The sequence below is a fragment of the Monopterus albus genome, unplaced genomic scaffold (genome assembly GCF_001952655.1).
Source record: "Monopterus albus unplaced genomic scaffold, M_albus_1.0 scaffold111.1, whole genome shotgun sequence".
Lineage (NCBI taxonomy): Eukaryota > Metazoa > Chordata > Actinopteri > Synbranchiformes > Synbranchidae > Monopterus > Monopterus albus.
In genome coordinates, this window is record NW_018127991.1 from 2,775,758 (window position 1) to 2,795,268 (window position 19,511).

Here is a 19,511-nt window from a genome sequence, read left to right on the forward strand (position 1 = left end):
GGGTTTTTTTTGTCTTTAATCCATAATCATCAAAATTGAAACAAATAAAGGCTTGAAATATTTCACTTTGTGTGTAGTGAACTAATATAACATACAAGTTTCACTTTTTGAAACAAATTATTGAAATAAATGGACTTTTCCTCGATATTCTAATTTTTTGGCACATACCTGTATATGTCTGCCCAGATGAGGACCTGCATCACAGTTTGCAGCTGCTTCTCACACTACACTGCAGAAACAGGGAAGAAAACTATTTCTGTCAAGGAGGACAGGAGAGGGGAATGTCGCACACCCTGCCAGTGTTCGGAGAAGGATGGCTGTGTTCACATGTAATGCTGCTTTTTCAGCACCTGTTTTATGCATAAGTAATAATCCTAAGGAGTAAATAGTGTTTTTTCTAAATGTCCTGAGCTACCTTTCAGACAAAGTTACTAGTGTCTGACATTTTTGCTTTAAACATTTTGACCAGTGGTTTTCATCAAAAAAAGATGTTAGTGTTAGACATGAACATTACCAGCCATCTTGATGTAAAATCAACCTTCTTCCTTCCTTACCTAGCTAACCTATCCTAATTCAGTAGGCTACGTGTTAGCTATGTTAGCAACTTCTTTAGCTGTAAAAAGGCTACATTGAGCTAGCATTATTTCTATTGCTAGAATTAACAAGAACTGCTCCGCAGCAAGAAAGCTGTACTTCATTCTTTGTGGAGGATAACCTTACTGATGGCTGTAGCTACCACTCCCTAGTTGACGGTACAGAGAAATAGCCAATCAGCTGTTTGATTAGTTTGGAGATGCTGTCACACACAAAGGTTTGTCCTAACACTGACTATTGATTGATAGGTCATTCCTGTTATCAGCTTACATTTCAGTTTGAGATAAGACACCTGTGTTTTCAAAGTATATGACTCACTTTTGTTTTTACATAAATTCTAATAAGCTGCCTTTTATATACATTCAGCTTAGGCACTTCACAAAAACACTCAGGTGCTGCACCCAAAGCTTTCTATGGTAGGAAAAAACCCTGAGAACATCGTGTATTCCAGTACAAGAACATGAGTTTAAACTAATAACATTAATTAATTAACACTGCAGTAAGCAAGTGTTTGCGCTGGACTGGGGTCCTGAATACAATCTGCTGTTCCGCGCCTGCTGCTAGATGCACAACCATTAAGGATTTTGATTTTAACTTCTCTCCTCTTAGCTTTCCAGTGCAAGTGAAGCCTACAGGGCAGAGTGATGTGTGTGCATGTGAAAACTGCAGGGGAGGACTGTGTGCACATAAAGCCTGCAGGGACTCCTCTCTGTTTAGCATCTGTAGAATTTAAAAACATTTTAATCAGCTTTTTCCAATTCGAAAAACACATACAGTGGGTACGGAAAGTATTCAGACCCCCTTAAATTTTTCACTCTTTGTTTTATTGCAGCCATATGCTAAAATCATTTAAGTTCATTTTTTTCCTCATTAATGTACACACAGCACCCCATATTGACAGAAAAACACAGAATTTTTGACATTTTTGCAGATTTATTAAAAAAGAAAAACTGAAATATCACATGGTCATAAGTATTCAGACCCTTTGCTGTGACACTCATATATTTAACTTAGGTGCTGTCCATTTCTTCTGATCATCCCTGAGATGGTTCTACACCTTCATTTGAGTCCAACTGTGTTTGATTATACTGATTGGATGTGATTAGGAAAACCACACACCTGTCTATATAAGACCCTACAGCTCACAGTGCATGTCAGAGCAAATGAGAATCATGAGGTCAAAGGAACTGCCTGAAGAGCTCAGAGACAGAATTGTGGCAAGGCACAGATCTGGCCAAGGTTACAAAAAAATTTCTGCTGCACTTAAGGTTCCTAAGAGCACAGTGGCCTCCATAATCCTTAAATGGAAGACGTTTGGGACGACCAGAACCCTTCCTAGAGCTGGCCATCCAGCCAAACTGAGCTATCAGGGCAGAAGAACCTTGGTGAGAGAGGTACAGAAGAACCCAAAGATGACTGTAGCTGAGCTCCAGAGATGCAGTCAGGAGATGGGAGAAAGTTGTAGAAAGTCAACCATCACTGCAGCCCCCCACCAGTCGGGGCTTTATGGCAGAGTGGCCTGACGGAAGCCTCTCCTCAGTGCAAGACACATGAAAGCCCGCATGGAGTTTGCTAAAAAACACCTGAAGGACTCCAAGATGGTGAGAAATAAGATTCTCTGGTCTGATGAGACCAAGATAGAACTTTTTGGCCTTAATTCTAAGCGGTATGTGTGGAGAAAACCAGGCACTGCTCATCACCTGTCCAATACAGTCCCAACAGTGAAGCATGGTGGTGGCAGCATCATGCTATGGGGGTGGTTTTCAGCTGCAGGGACAGGACATTTTTTTTGTAACCTTGGCCAGATCTGTGCCTTGCCACAATTCTGTCTGAGCTCTTCAGGCAGTTCCTTTGACCTCATGATTCTCATTTGCTCTGACATGCACTGTGAGCTGTAGGGTCTTGTATAGACAGGTGTGTGGCTTTCCTAATCACGTTCAATCAGTATAATCAAACACAGCTGGACTCAAATGAAGGTGTAGAACCATCTCAGGGATGATCAGCAGAAATGGACAGCACCTAAGTTAAATATATGAGTGTCACAGCAAAGGGTCTGAATACTTATGACCATGTGATATTTCAGTTTTTCTTTTTTAATAAAACTGCAAAAATGTCAAAAATTCTGTGTTTTTCTGTCAATATGGGGTGCTGTGTGTACATTAATGAGGAAAAAAATGAACTTAAATGATTTTAGCATATGGTTGCAATATAACAAAGAGTGAAACATTTAAGGGGGTCTGAATACTTTCCGTACCCACTGTAATTGCTCAGCCTTACTTTACACAGACAGACAAAAGCTAGCAGGTTGGAACTAGGACCTACTTGCTGAGAGGCAGCACCACCCTATGACTTGTATTTAACTATGCTCCTCAGGGGTGTTCCCTGCTTTAGAAGATCACACAGAGCTGTAGGCATGTATGTGTTTGCTACCTGGTCTGCCAGCATAAGGACCGTCTTCATAGTGAAGCGGCGAGAGCAGAAGTTGAAAAGGTCCTCCAGACTGGGTCCAAGAAGGTCCATGACTAGAACATTGTAGTCCTTCTCTTGGCCATACCACCTGGCAACACAATAATGATATAAAGTTGGTGTGTTGTTGGTTGTCTGAACTGAATGCACAAGTTTAACACTTATCTGACACTACGCATATACAATAACCATGAGTAGAGGCAATTCATTGTTAGTTTTAATCTCTGTATGGGGATTTTTTTTAAAAATATTTTTATTATAGAAAATAGCCAACCGACCCATGGTCACATGCAACACAATTTAGGCAGTTTTGCAAATGAGAATTATAGATATGCTGTATTGCTGTAACTTGGAGGGTTAAACATTTAAACATCTGTGACAAACTATTTAGTAATGATAGAGATTACATTATCCTGTGGTTACTGGAAAGATGAATCACCTTTTCATTAGGCATAGCTACTATTTCAGGACAGAGTATCTTCCTGTGTACCTGTTAAAATGGCAGGCAGAGGGACAGAAAATACTAGCATTTGGTCAGTGTTGATTTTCCTTCCTGGTTCTATATCTGGCCAACATTGCTAACAGCCATATACAGTACAGCTGGCACATGGCTGAACAGAGATGACTTTGAAGACACTAAAGCATAGTGAGCTTGGTTGAAACCTGAGCTCTGAACAGACACCTTCTTTACAAATTAGTTCTGCCTTGAAAGGCAACCTCTGTCATGAATATATGGACGCATGGCTTTGACGCTAACTGTATATTTTTGTGTGCAACTTATGATCACTTAACAGCCTTGGTGCTAGCAAAAGCTGCAGCTATCAATTAATTTGGAAATTGACCTTGTGAATGGCCCTGCCAGATCATTCTCGACAGGACCAAAGTTATCTGCATTTATTGTTGATGTGAAGTGAGTTAACACCGGAGAGCATCGAGTCTCAAATACCGCTTGCTGGCCCAGTGCACAGCTGATGCACAGAGCCCTCCTCTCCTTCACCAAAGGCAAACCACACTAGATAGTTGGCAACACAGACACCTGGACAACTCTACAAGCAACAGACTTTCAACAGTGATAGCTAAATGGGTGGCTAAAGCTTGCAGGCCGATTAACATTGTGGATGACAATCTGCTTGAAATAATTTGCACAGCATCCAAAGACTGCACATATGTAAAAATATCCCTTTAAGGTACATTTAAAACAGATTTAAAAAAATTACAAATAATCACGAGTAAGGGTGAGACAATACATGATATTGGGCTCAAGAGAACGAGACGAGATGATATTTTAACACTTAAGAAATCTTCAATGATGAAATATATGACTGGTAAAAAGTCTTTTATCCAACTAAAATTCACAAAATGCAAAACACTGAAGGTGCATTTTGAACAGTTTTAACTAAACTTATAATGAACGTCATTTAAGTTCCAAGTATGAATTATCATATGCAGTAAAAGACGACAATATGCAAGCTGTTTAAAAGGTTTTGCCACAAACTCAACTGACTGGCTTCTCTCCTGTAGGATTTCACACAAGTCTCTTCAAACTTTATAACTTTACATGAATTATGCATGAGCCTATAACTTCTAAGTGAAGCTGTGTGTGACCTTCTATGCTATCCTCACCCTCACCGCACTGCCCCAGATGGTGACATCATCCGGCAGAGGTGCTGCACTGACCAATCACATACAGGGATGATCTGGACTTGTTGGACTGACTTCTGCCCATGTGCATTGAGAACGCACGCAGCATGTAGGCTACATCATCACAGCACTACAAGTTAGTGCAACTGTCTAAAAGTGCAATACCAAAGTTAGAACAGACAAGCGCCAGAGATAAAATACAGACACCAAAAGCAATCTACATTGTTAACTGCTAGACGTGAATCATCCTCACTCACGCGTTAGTATTTTGGCTTTAATAGACAGATTGCTTAAAAAAAAAAAAAAAAAAAAAACAGCTACCTGGAAACTACATTGGAAATTGGTTGCTGAACTAACCACCGCACAGAATATGAAAAAACTTTGGGAGTCAGCTATCCACCTCAGAAATAAACCATCCAGGGTACCAGCACAAAAGCACACTCTGCAAACTTAGCAGAAACAGTCATTCTTCATTCTTGATTTCTCTCAAGTGCTATGTTTTGTCTTGATTTTTAGGTATCTTTGATTTGCTTCTCGGAGGTCCTTATGGTGTTTGTTGTTCTTGTGGTGTTTTGTCATTTGCTCTCTATTGCTGCTGGAACACTGGAAATTCCCCATTGTGGTATCAATAAAGTCTTACCCGTTCTGCAATGTTTATGTACATGAAATACAGTGTTTCCCACAAAACTAGATTCCATTTGTGGTGGTAGCTGACAAGATGTTTTAATAAAGTATTTATTAAATAGGGTAACACTTTAATCACTCTGCTCAGAAGAATAGAAGCAAGGCTGATTTGCTTCTATGTCTCTGTCTGCTGTCCATCTGACCTGTTGCTACTGCACTGGGCTGCTGTCCTCCTCTCCAACCCTCTCTTGCTGCTTCAGCAGCACTGGTTGGAGTTTGCAAATATTTGAAACAAATTAATTGGATCATTAATCACACTGGTCAGGCTGTTCAGCTTCATCACAAAAAAAATTCAATGTATGGAAAACACTGAAGTATGTCGTCTCCATTAAAATCATTAGGAAGCAACAATTAATATGCTTTTAACAAGACAAACCAATTTTTTTGATCAGAATCAGCATCAGCTATAATCACCAATTATGTTGAGCATACAAGGAATTTGTCTCTGACAGAGGCTCTCAGTGTTTTAGGCAACAGACAATAGTGCTTTTTTGGATGCAAAATATCATCATAATTTTCAACAAAATCCCCAAAAAGATCCAGATTTATGTCAATATCACACACCCCTAATATTCACAGATTTGAACAAACAAGACCTCTTTCCAACCATAGTAAGGCAGACATCAAGCTACAACTTAATTTTCATCAAACAAAACTGTCCTCCACACTGAACAAATTGGTCTCTGTGCAGCTGGCTGTGGGATGAGTGTGCAGGGACCATCTCCAGCTGTAGATGGCTCATTTTGATGAAAAATTGTTGTAGCTCGTCTACCATACTACAGTTGGAAAACGCATCATGCGTGTTTTAACAACATTTTGCTTTTGACTTATTGAACCTGGAACTTGAAATCTTTCCAACTTTAAATCTCAGCAGTATCTGTCACCTTTGTCCCCAGAGAGGAGGCCCTACAAAAAGCACAGTGTAATTTACAACCTGGGTAGTATCCTTCCATATAGAAATACAGTGTACAAGTCAAAAATCTGCAAAAACTCGTTTGACAATTTGTAAACATTCCTACCCCTAATTCAAAGACCGCCATATGCAGTGTGTATTTTTATCATCATACTGGATAGAAGAGGAACCGTTCTTAATGGCCATAAACCTGGTTTCCCTCATAAGATAATGAGCATCAGCTGAGAAAGCCAGTCTTGTTTGTGTTTGTTTTGATCCATTTTTCCCCATACAGTTTTAACACAATTTGTCTCCACTTTTACTGAAAATCAAGGAGAGGCGGCTTATTCAATCTTAGCACTGATAGTGCTGCAGCAAATTCGTGTTAGAACCTGTCCAACCTGCTAGTCCTGCTGCCCCTCCTCCACCTGGTTTACCTTTCATACAGTCACCACCCATCATAGTTCCTGTCTTCTCATTCTTTACACACTGACTCAGTGCTTTTGGTGCAGTTTAACGAGCTGGGCTCAGTTTTGAAATCCTATGTGCCTTTCTGAACGGGTAGTGCAAGTTCCTAACAGCATTGAGGATTTGCTGTAATAAAGGAAATAAAATAAAAACTAGTCTCACTTGATTTAAAAACACCTTGTTTACAACAAATTCAACTGTGCACTATAATAAAACTATAGACATCAACGACATGTACTGAGGCAAAAAGGTTGCACAACAGAAAGGTTCTGCTGTATTTTACTACTTATAACAACCAAAATATTTTAAGTATATCCACGGCTTTTCCCATTTAGGGATCGCCACAGCAAATCCGTCACACTGACGACTCCCATGTTGACATTTGGCACGTGTTTTACGCCAGATGCCCTTCCTGATGCAACCCTGATTCGAACCCGGGCCGCAGCGGCGAGAGCGCTGCACCTTAACCACTAGCCTACCAGGGACGGCTTAAGTATATCCACATATGCTGCTATCAAAATACTAATAGCTTCAAAGAAGCTCTACAGCAGGGTAAAAAACTTTTCCAAATGGAAAAAACTATTTTCTTTGCAAATTACCCCATTTGATTTTACATTTCACCTATTCCCATTCCAATTTTTAGATTATTCAACTTTATTGTCATTACCCATGTACAAGTACAAGGCAATGAAATACAGTTTAGCATCTAACCAGAAGTACAATAACAGCAGTGAAAAGTGCACAGTATCTACAATATGAACAGTCAGAACTAATTTACCGATGGATATGTACAACTGATATTTACAGTAAGAAATGTAGGGTAATGTACGAGATACAATAGACTATAGATTTATTAGGACATCAGTGCAAGAGCCTACTGGTTTTTATGGACAAAAACTCTGACAAACTAATCTATGTCTAGTTTATTGACTACTGCCTTGTTATGAGTCAAAAATCACCAGATTGTTTGTTCTGTTATGCATCACTGTGCGGCAGAATGGTGTTCTTAGTATATTTAATATTAAATAAACATTTAATAAAAAAATATGAAAGTATGTCCCACCCCACCCTTTGGGGTTGCATAACAGTTAAACATATTTAACTTGAATACTGAGCTTCCATATCTATGCTCACCCGTTCGTTGGCGCATTTAATTGCAGATTATCAACAAGGGTTGTCACTTTTCAATTGAGATTCGAGCATTTGTTTGAATGTGGTAAGAAAAATAAATATTTGAACTGTAATGATCAGCTCAAATCCCAAAATCAACTTGAGTCAATAAGTGTAATTTGCCTTGTGGTCCAGCAGAGTAGGCCCTTAAAATTCACAATTAGTTTGACCAGTTGCATGTCCTCTCAGGTCCTCTCAGTTAAGTAAGCAAGTAGCATTATGTTTGCAAGGGCAAAATATGGGATAGTAGCAAACAACACTGTACTGATTAGACAACACGGGAGCATCTGAGAAACAGTGTCTTTTTTTTACGTCTATACTATAGACGTAAAAATTATCAACAATGATAAAATGATTTGCACATTATGTTATGTGGGTTCAAATTAACTTGAAGGAATTACATGTCAGTTTGAACATGATTTTTGGAAAAAGTGATAGCCCTGTTATCAACTGGTGTGACAGTTTTTCAAGTCACACCATACAATAATTGACACAGCATAAATACATTTATTTTGTGTAAATATTCAGAACATACAAACTGAATTAACAGCAATAATGAAATTATCCATTTAATTAATGTTTTCCTTTCCAAGTGTATATTTAAGTTAACCATGTTTTTAGCATGTTGGCCATGTTGTGCATATTATAAGATACTTTTCCTACATTTTTTTGTCAGTATGAGGCAAACAAGTCCAGTAAAGAGGGGACAACAAATACTAGGAAAGACTGAATGCTGACCCTGCCAGGAGGGGAAAAATCCTCAGCACAAGAAGGAGAAACTAAACAGATGACAGCTCACACAGGACAGAAGCTTGCTGCAGAAAAGGTCAAAACTCTAGACCAAAACATGAATCAAGTAAGCTTACATACAGTGGAACCTCGGTTTTCGTATGCCCTACTTTTCGTACAATTTGGTTTTCAACGACTTTTTTTCGCGGAAATTTTGTCCCAGTTTTCGTACATCCGCTCAGTTTTCATACAGCTAATTGGTCGGTTCAGTGTCATTAGTCCGTACCAAACTCGTCCGGCTGCCCGCGTGACTCGGCCACTCATTTCCCGGAAGAAATGAGTGAAGGGAAGTAACCCCGGTTAGAGCCTTGCTACATGAAGTCCTTATGGAGGGGGCTTCCCCTTCCAAACAATAACCTCTCCTCCTCCCTCTCCCCTCCTTGCCATCTACCATTAGCCAACAAGAGTCTTCAATAAAGGTAAAAGTGATATTAAATGTTCATTTATCCATTTCATTAGTCACTTGTAATTTATTTCTCATGGTTTTCTGTATGTAAAAATATAGTTATTCTCTATAAAATGTATTTTGTTAATATTTTTGGGTGTCTGGAATGGATTAATTGGATTTACATTATTTCTTATGGGAAATATTGCTTCAGTTTGGTTTTCGTCTGACTTTTTTGAACGGATTAATCACGAAAACCAAGGTTCCACTGTATAGGATAATACCACTCCTAATGTTATCTGGTGTTTTTATTGGACCATCAAGACTGTGCAAACGGTATGTATGATTTCAGTCCAGCACTTGAATTTACAGTAGTGTGGTAGTAGTACAGTAGTGATAAACAGTTTTGCAATTGGAATATTATAAATATTGGCCAACTGTTGAGTGGTGCTGCAAATAATCATCATTTTCTGCCCTTTATACCTTGGTATTACAGTTAACCTCAAATGTGTCTAATGGAGGCCATGTTATTAATGCTTTCAAAGTTCTCAGGATATTAACCCTTGAGAAAACAAAATATACTTAAAAGACTATTTTAACAGATTGTTTAAACACCATTATGCTGTGTGCCTCAAGCAGGAAAGTATGAATATTACATTTTAGCAGAATTATAGTTTGTCACACCATATGACAATTTTTTTTTTTTTGCAAAAACTGGTCACACCATATGACCAATTTTTGCTTTTGTACAGAAAACAATCAAAAATAGTGGTAGAAATGCTATACAAGAACTAACATACAGTGCTGAATATAGTATGGGCTTTACAACTATGCGGATTTTGAGCTTAAAAATGCTTAAGAAATGTCTACTCATCTGTTAACTACCAGTTTATTGTACAGTTTATGTATAGTTGGTCTCTAATACTGCAGTGACACTTCATGACAGCATGTACACAACAGTGACCTTTTTACTCGGTAAATAAATAAATGCCACATACTACAAGTGTGCCAACAACTACTTGATAGTGACAGACCAATTTTATATGTCCATTATTGAGCATATTAAAACAACAGGTACAACAGAAAAGAAATTAACAGTAGTGCACAGTAATATCTGTAGGTATGGTACAGTGTGTGGAACTTACAAGATTGTGTCTTGAAAACGATCACTTGCCATGTAGGGCTACACGCCACAGTCAAGGCTTACTTAAGCTCAACAAAACAGTGTGTGACCTGTTACAGGATAAGGCAAGGCCGCATATGGGCTGGAACCACGCGGTGTAATACAGTTATATCGTGAGGCTTGGACTGTTGTTTTCGTTCCTGTGCTCCGCCGCCATTTTATAACTGGGCAAGGGAAGACATGTTGGAAGCTAACAACAAAGGAGGAGCGGCCATTTCCAACCACACAGTTGCTTTTCCTCACCCCTAACAGCTGCTAAAGGTGTGCTGGGTCAAATAGGGATGATATGGTCCAATTATAAATGTAAGGTGACCACACGACGACATCTTAAGTGTTCGCAGAAAATATGCCATTACTACAAAAAACCTAAATAACGTTAGTTAGATCAGCAGGCCTAATGCCAACAAGGTTTCGCCACTTGAACATTAGTTGTCCTTTTCCCAAGGAAAACAGTACCACACAAATATAAATACACAACAATATGTGTAAAGTCAATGTCAAGAAAAGATTTGCCCTTACCTGATGTGTGGGATCCCGACACCACCTTGTAAGATTTTGTACAGCTTGCTCTCGTATAACAACTGTGGATGTCTGGCTTTTTGTGACTCCAATTTTACAGCTACCTCCTGAAAATGACACATACACACATTTATAGGTCTGCTGTCACTCCGCCGCTTATATGCCAAATTTAACAGGTCATTACTGATATTAGCTAAAGTGATGCTAAGCCTACGCTATAATCTGCCTCAAATACGCTTGGCTAAGACACCGTTGTGTTCTTTGAGGAAAATTAACTACCAACATTAACACAAAGACAAATGTAGACGCTGATGCAGTACATTACCTCTCCATTTGTGATGTTGATGGCCAGATATATGTCGCCGAAAGATCCCGATCCAATTTTTCTGACAAGCTTGTATTTTCCACCGACAATGAATTCGGCTTTGGAGCCACTGCTGCTCGCCATAGTGTCCACCAAATGACAATTTCCACTTGATTCACTTAAAAGAAATTGTGTTGCAGTCTACCTCGACTGTCAGCAGAACATGCAGAGTCCTGTCCAGTTAATGTTGGTGAGGATAATTATAGACAAGCTGTCACTCCAAGTAATATCGACCACGAACCGAAAAAACAGGATGGAAAATAGACTTCTCTTGACCTGTATTCGTGTTATTCATAGACTACCAGCTACGAATGACCCTAGTTAAAATCAAACCTGGATCGAGAAACACTGAATGCGTGTCAGTGTCTAAGTAAATAATGTTACACCAAAGCTGCGAACGGGCTCACGGTCTTCAACAACAACCCAGCTACCTCAAAGAAGCAGCAACTCAGATCTAACGTAGGCTAGCGTTAGCATCAAGATAAGACTCTCGCAAAGACCGTCGCGAGAAAAAATATCCAAGCCTCCTCTCTTCTGGGGTGGGGGGAAAGAAGCCGCTTTAATTACACTTCCGATAGTAATGTTGCTTTTTCAGTCCTTTAAGCGCGTTTTCGACAGATTTCAAGGGTCGCAGCCGTCTATACAAAGCGCAACCCACTCACGCCGCCATCTTGTCTTCTCTACCCTTTCTCTCAGCTGGCTGCCGTTTGAGACGATTAACGATGAGGTTAGACATCTCATGACCCCTTCATGTGCTGTCGGAAATACTATTCTTTGGCCACATGAACGCCACAGTAAAGTCACACATATTGACCGGTAAAGGAAATGTGTTACTTCTTATGCCAACAGTGTAGACTACCCTGTCAACAACAGCAAAGTTAAAAGGTGATTTATTATTCTGGTTTTAATAAAATACGTATTAAGTGTTAAGCATCATTTCTTTTTATTTTGTTTTATAATTGTGTCCTCGTGAGCGCCTTTTTGCATCCGAATTTTAATGTCAAATATAAATGAAACAACCATCAAAGCTGCTAGAGACTCTGTAGCCTCCGTGCTCTGAGCTTTTGTCAAGACTGACCGCAGAGCTCCTGAATGCACCTACAGGTGGTATTTACGTGTGAAGGTAAAATAGGCTGCGTCATGTCTCTGAGTACAGTCTCTCCACCGGAAGCGTTTCATAAGCAGCGCCCGTTTTCACCCTTTTCAACAGACACACGTTGACCTATATTTCTATGTTCACATCTTTCTCAGTTTTTCTTGCATGATAATGTTCTCCTAAGAGATCCATCCCCAAAAATCATATCCATTGGTTTCCATAGATTACTCTTTAATATAGTTTACACCCAGACAGACACCTCTCTGAGCTAGATAAATCAGATTCCATCCATTTTGGGAGTTACACGGTGCAAAATATGGTGGATAGGGGAAACTATAATGCAACATTCTCATATCAACTGGACTACAGGCAGCTGAGTCAGCATAACAGGCACGTCACCCTCTGAGTTCAAAATCTGAACCAGATTTATCAGGAATTTTAAACTGTGACAATATCTTCAACTTAGTGATACCAATTACCTTAGTTTTGGCAAAACCACTAATGCTGGTAGTCTAAATATAATTTAATATTAAAACTAATACACTTAATTCACATCATTATAAATGAGCTATTTGCCAGCACTACACAGTTTTGTATCTGATTTCACTTGCAAACAAACAGTTATAACAACACACATTTGAATTGTGAGTAAGACAAGCAGTGGGGGTAACCATCTCTGAGTAATGTGTGAACATTTCTAAATCTTCTCAAACATTTCCAAGTCTTCTCATGCTGCCGATATTGCATGAATGCATCTTAAGGGTGGGGACTGCATGATACTCTGATATGTTGCCTCAGGTAAGGTGAATGAAACTTAAATACAATGTAGAAAGTTCAGCTTGAGCAGTCTGAAGGTTTATTAAACACTCGAGCCCAGTACAACAGTTTGTAGTACCATAAGGCTGTGCCAAAACAAGGACATGGACAAAGGCTAGGATTTTAACATACATTTTAGTACTCTGTTTAAAATAAAGTCTTTAGTCTTTCTTTAGTCTAAACTCTTGTTTTTTAAACACATTTTTTGAGCTAAAGTGTAAATCATATTGTCTGTGAAAGTTATATCCCAACACGAAGGTCTATACAATGCATTTTCGCTGGTATAAGCTATAACATGTAGTTAGTCATCTCAAGATCTGGGAGCAGCTTCCTCTTATATGTTGAAGCTTTGGGTAATTTGTTTCTCAGTTACTGTGGATTAGGTCTATTATTATGGCAGCATTCAATCAAGACCATGTTCTTATCTCTTGTCTAAGAATGATTTGTTCATCTGGCACACACCTTGTTAACCTGGGCGGTGGCTGAGCTGACATGAATCATGAACCAACTGTAGGTGTGTGCAAAAGCAGAGGGTGGATCTCAACAGCAGGATAGCAGATAAAAGGGGGGAAAACAAGGGACATGCACAAAGCATGGCATATATCATGAAACTATTTTCAACAAGGCCTAAAGTCACATTCAGACTGATAATATAGCATTTCCTACAAAACCTCAAAGATGTGGGGATATTATGTGGCTAAAGTGTCTCAGATTATCCAGCAATGCATAACAAGTCCAACCTAAATAGGTGAATATGACTTTTAAGACCGTTTCTTGAATTGGCACCCCTAGTGGTGGAAGGAGATATATCAAATCAAATCAAATCAAATTTATTTATATAGCACTTTAAAAATAACATCCAGTTGACAAAAGTACTTTACATGGGTAGAATAAGATCACAATAAATAACTAAAATAAAATAAATAGAATCAATGCAAGAATAAAACAGCACAATAGCACAGACACATAAATGGCATGCAATCAACAAATTAAAAGAAAAGCACCAGACCCTATTAAGTATTAAAAGCCAAGGCAAATAAATATATTTTAAGCAATGATTTAAAAGCAGTCAAGTTGGTAGCTGATCTATCTTTGAGAGGTAAAGTATTCCACAATCTACAGATCACAGATAAACTATCAAAGAAAACACACATTACATCATTAAAACATTTTACATGTTTTGACAGGGTATATTCTGTGAATTTATTTAAAAGAGAATTCTTTTACTTTATTTATAACAGTACTTATTTTATCAGAATCAGAATCAGCTTTATTGGCCAGGTGTGTTGGACACACGAGGAATCTGACTCTGGTACAGCAGCTCTCAGTGCATATGTACATGGCCTTATGTAAGGCAGCAGTGGGCAAGTAACCAATATAAAGCTGAGAACAGAAGTAAAGAGGCAATGTGCAATCAAGCAAAAGAATGAGCCTTAAGAGTAAAAATAAAGTACTGAATATACAGACAGTCTGGATTCGTCTGATCAATATGTACAAGGTATATATTTACAGGTATTGCACTGAGGGTTATTGTCCAGTCATACTGTCATGAGTCAACTGTTCATCAGAGTAATGGCCCGGGGGAAGAAATTGTCCTTGTGCCTGGTTGTCTTGGCGTGCAGTGACCTGTAACGCCGTCCAGAAGGGAGGAGTTCAAACAGATTACGTCCCAGGTGTGAGGGGTTTGCAGAAATCTTATCTGCCCTCCTCCTGACCCGTAAGGTGTACAGGTCCTCCATGGAGGGGAGGCTTGCACCAATGACCTTTTCTGCAGTCCTGACTGTTCGTTGGAGTCTGTTCCTGTCCTGTTTGGTTGCTGAGCCAAACCAGACAGTGATGGAGGTGCAGAGAACAGACTTCCTCTGTAGAACTGTATCAGCAGCTCCTGGGGCAGGTAATTTGTCCCAAGGCTGTATTCCAGTATAATTTAGCTGGAGGAATGGATTTATGTTGTGTAAGGCTACTTATATACCTACTTGCTGTTACACTTTAAAAAGTTAATTCCTTCCAAATTAATCAAAGCAGTAAATTCTTGAAAGGAAATAAAGGCAGTCCCACCATAAGAGCTTATAAGCTGAATCATCGCAGGAAGAATGGCACATATTATAGTTTGAAATTCGTTTGTGTAATAGGGATTTTGAACTTAGTTATGAAGTTTACAAAGTTGTAAAAAATTAGCAATAATATTTATGAGTTCTTTAACAAAATACTAATTTTGTTAAAAAGGGGGGTCTGAGACAAAATAGGTTTTGTGTATGTGTGTGTTCTTGTACTTGCTACATAGCGAGGACCAAAAAGAGATTTTTTTTTCTACAGAGTGAGGATATTTTTGGAAAATTAGGATAAGGGGTTAGGGGACAGCATTATGTCAATGAGTGTCCTCACAAAGATAGTGGTACAAGTATGTGTGTGTTTGTGTGAAAAAAGAGAGAGAGAGAGAGAGGCCCTCCCATTGTCATAAAGACCAGACCAGGATGAACGGGAATATGTGCAGCCACATGCCAGAACTACGCCACCTTCTGGTCACTCACCATAATTCTTCGATTTTATGTTGTGAGGCGGAATCGGCACATTGAAAACTTTTCCGCTTATACAGTGCTTAGATGCACATAATTCCATGGCTTTTCATGTTCTGTATTATATGTTTAACACTTGTCACCATTATCTAACACTGATTAATTCACAAGTTTCAGGCAAGTTCTGTCTCAGCTGCAGTAACGTGTGAGCACAGTACAGGCTATGGAGCAAAATCAGGTCAGTAACTCCACCCTAGATGTAAATGTTGGCATTTTACCCTCTGACTCAAAAATCGACAGACTCTCCTTAACCAAAACCTCTGAGGATGTTTCTCACTGTACAAATGTCATTGCTCAAATATGTGCAAACAAAATTTAGAATTCAGCCAGGTGTCATTTTCTCATTTTAAACATTGAAGCAAAGCGGTGTGCTCTAAATGTGAAGGGTAATCTCTAGAGTAGCTTTGCTGCACTTTATCTTCTTCAAGTATGAAGCAATTGATGGTTTGAAAACCTACTTTTTCAAAATAGTTTCCCTAACACTGAATAAATTAAAAAATTTTGAGACGTGAATAAACAATGGCAAGCTATCATTTATTCACTTCTCAGTTCTCTTACGTACTTCTACTCCACTACATTTCAGAGAGAAATGTTGCAGCCTACGTTTTACTCCATTACATGGACTTGCAAGTTATGGTTACTAGTTACTTTACTGATTAACATAAAAACTGTATCAAAAACACACAATAGGCTTATAAAATATATCACATTGTTACAGATTAACTCTATGGTTCCTTTGTCAGCTCTTACATGAAATCACGGTATAGTTGTGTTGCTGTCTTGAAGTTTCATTTCAATAACTGTTTGAGGTTGTAAAAAAGTAACATTTTCCAATAAGTCCAAAAATTGAATATAAAATGTCCTCTTTCATTAAACATTTGACAACTCTGTAGATGTGTCTAATGTCCCCTAGGTTGGGAGCCACTGTTCTAAATAAGTACTGTGTACAGTAAGTAGTTCAAACAAGCCCCCTTCAAGCAGCTACAACACTAAAATGCTTCTGAAACAATTATATTATATCTATAGATTTTGATATACAAGTATACAATGGCTACAGCTATAGAAATATAGCCAATCCTGTCTTCTGCACTGAGTTCTCAACCATATCACACATTTTGTCCTCTGCTGGGAAAGAGACTTTTTTCCAGTCTGAACCACATTGACAAGCCTCTGAAGATATAAGCAGATAGCCAGCATTTATTGTGTCCAAGAGGGACATATGATTATTAGCTTTCCTCCATGAGAAAAAGAATTTCTCTGTGAAGTTGAGGACACTCCATGGAGTCTCTCACCCTAGCGGTCTGCTAAATGAATGAGCAGGGGTTGATCTTCTGTGGTTGTAGTTCTTTCTTTTTAGATGGAGATGTGGTACAAAAATGTCAGACTCTTTACTCTTGTAAAGTGATTTTGTGTTTTTAATAAAAAATAACCATCTTTACAAAGGTATGTAAATGTGCAATGAACTGTAATTAGCATTTTGGTGACAATATGGATAAACATTTCTTTGTTTTGAAAGTTTATTTAACAATGAGCCGTAATCATATATTACATCTGATGGAACAGGACACAAGCTTTAATATTTTACCCAGGCTCTTCACATGGTAAATTCTCACATGAGGAAGGGTTAACAAGTCCCGCTGCTCGTGCCACTGAATCTGACTGAAACAGTAATGACTTGTGTTTCTCCCATGTCTAAACAGCAATACAGACCTAGAGCATTATTACACACACTACACAGGATTATAGTATAACAAACTGTGCAAGGAATTGCTGATAAGCCTCACCCCCAAGAACAGTATTTCCAGGAATCCCCCTTTCTGATAGGTCAAGGGATTCCTGGGAAAACTGGACCCCAGGAGAGAGGAGAAGAAAAACACAGGCCATGATGTGATCTATCACCATCACACCGGCACCAGTGGATCCATTCTTCACATGCAGCAGTCCAGTTATAGTTCCCACGCATTGCATTTTAGAAGTTCTGAGATTGTTTTCTTTTCTTCTCCTGATGGTTCAAAGTCTAAACACCTAAATCATGAAATGTGTCAGACAGAAGTGATGCCAAACTTTGACTGATGACATGGTAAATTTAATGTGTCAATGTCTGAAAAGGTGCCATTTATAATGGGTTTATGAGCTGTAATTATTTCTGTATTACTATTTATAATATGTGCTAATGTTTTATAGTTCAGTTACAAATCATTAATAAGAATAACTTTTTGGTTTCCAGGTTGTGAAGTCCCCATGATTAAGTAAAGAGCAAAGTGTCATGTTAGAGGAGGACTTTACACAACAAAGCCAAAATGTAAAGCTTATGAACCCTTTATAAATGTTAACCTTATCAGAAACTAGTACTAAAATGTTTAACATCAAAATGATAGTAATTTCTTAATAGCAACAAATGAGACATTCATTCTCAAACATTCTATAAAAGTAATTTACAAAATGTATGAAGTACCAAAACATAATATTTCAGACTGTATCAAGCAAAAGTGTGGATTTCTCTTTTTTCCTGAGGCCACATTTTATAATGTTTCCTCCCCTATGATTTATGCAGAAACAGCTTTTCTATGACTGGAGAAATGAGCAGACTTTGTGGAGCCACCCTGCCTCATCTGAACTGGTGTCTCTGAGTGGCCTCCTGTTCCATCACTCTTTGTGGCATATCATTCTCCCTTGCTCAAGCAAACCTGAGCCCTGCGAGATGCTGTTACCTACGTGTGGGCAGGCCCAGATTAGTATTTCTGTCCTCCGTCCCGAGCTACAGTGCTTCATCTCAGACTACCAACTGACCAGAGATGCAGCACTGCACCATGGGCCACAGGGATTGGCCAGAAACTCAGCTGGAAAAAATCACATGGAAGAAGTACACACAGTCAAATCAGACAACATGCCCATTAATTTTGTTGTACACAGGGTATTTCTGGACATTTTGGTGTCCAGGGCAAGACACCCCACTGCCATTAGTATAAGAACCGCCATAGGACACTATAGACAATGCTATAGAATATAGACACTATAGAAAATATAATCAGAGATTATAGAAACTGTAGTATTTATTATAATACATCAATCTATCAATTCTAATCTATCATCTCCATAAAGATGAGATGTCAGTATAAATCTGTTGTAGCAGGAAGGACATGATTTAAACACTTGTTAACCTCAGTATGACCAAAAGCAACAGACTGAAGGTGTGTTTACCTGATAAATGAAACTGACTCAGTACAGCACTCTCTTCACATCACTGAGTGGAACATAAATGTTTTTCCTGGGTTAGGATAAACAGGAATTCATTTTAACCCCAGCAGGCCAACATAATATGAACTTCCTGTTCTGCTGCCCTCTCACATTTCACTGTCACAAATAAAGCTTTTAATATGATCCTGTGTCTGACTGTGTGTGTGTGTGAGTGTGTGTGTGTGTGTGTGTGTGTGAGAGAGAGATACTGACCTCTCTACTGCATCCTCATCTCTTCTGTCACAGGCACCACAACATCTGATACCCTGCATACACACTGTAAAGCATGATATGTAAGTTTTGTTCATTTCAGGTTAATTCAAATTAGTAGATTGTCTAGTTTTTTTTTTATTACCAAAAAAATATCCTCATATGAACTCTAAACTGACCAACTGGTATGTTCCTGCACACTTCCAGATCTCAACTACACATTAATTTGTTCTGCTTGAGTTTCTTTAGCCTGATGTATCCAGTGGTTAACAAGAGAAGTCTTGGAGGTAAGTATAACGTACTTCTATCTTAACAAAGCACCTTCCCGTTTGCCTCTCATTCACCTGTTCTCATACACAGTCACACACCGATGGCATCAGAGCTGGTGCATGGAGGGAGCAGCATGTGCTCTCTAATATAA

At 38.7% G+C, this 19,511-nt stretch overlaps 1 protein-coding gene across 4 annotated transcripts in view; it reads right to left on the bottom strand.

Moving 5' to 3' along the window:
- Positions 1–12,006, bottom strand: part of csnk1a1 (casein kinase 1, alpha 1) — a 38,365-nt gene extending 26,359 nt beyond the window's left edge. For 3 of the 4 annotated variants that reach the window (XM_020611236.1, XM_020611234.1, XM_020611235.1), the window contains exons 1-3: positions 11,117–12,006; positions 10,792–10,898; positions 3,025–3,151 (exon numbers count right to left, since the gene is read on the bottom strand). In XM_020611236.1, coding sequence (XP_020466892.1) covers positions 3,025–3,151; positions 10,792–10,898; positions 11,117–11,239 — 357 coding nt within the window. In that variant the 5' untranslated portion in view covers positions 11,240–12,006. The remainder of the gene's footprint in view (positions 1–3,024; positions 3,152–10,791; positions 10,899–11,116) is intronic. The other variant, XM_020611237.1, reaches the window with a different exon arrangement.
- Between the last annotated feature and the right edge of the window lie 7,505 nt (positions 12,007–19,511).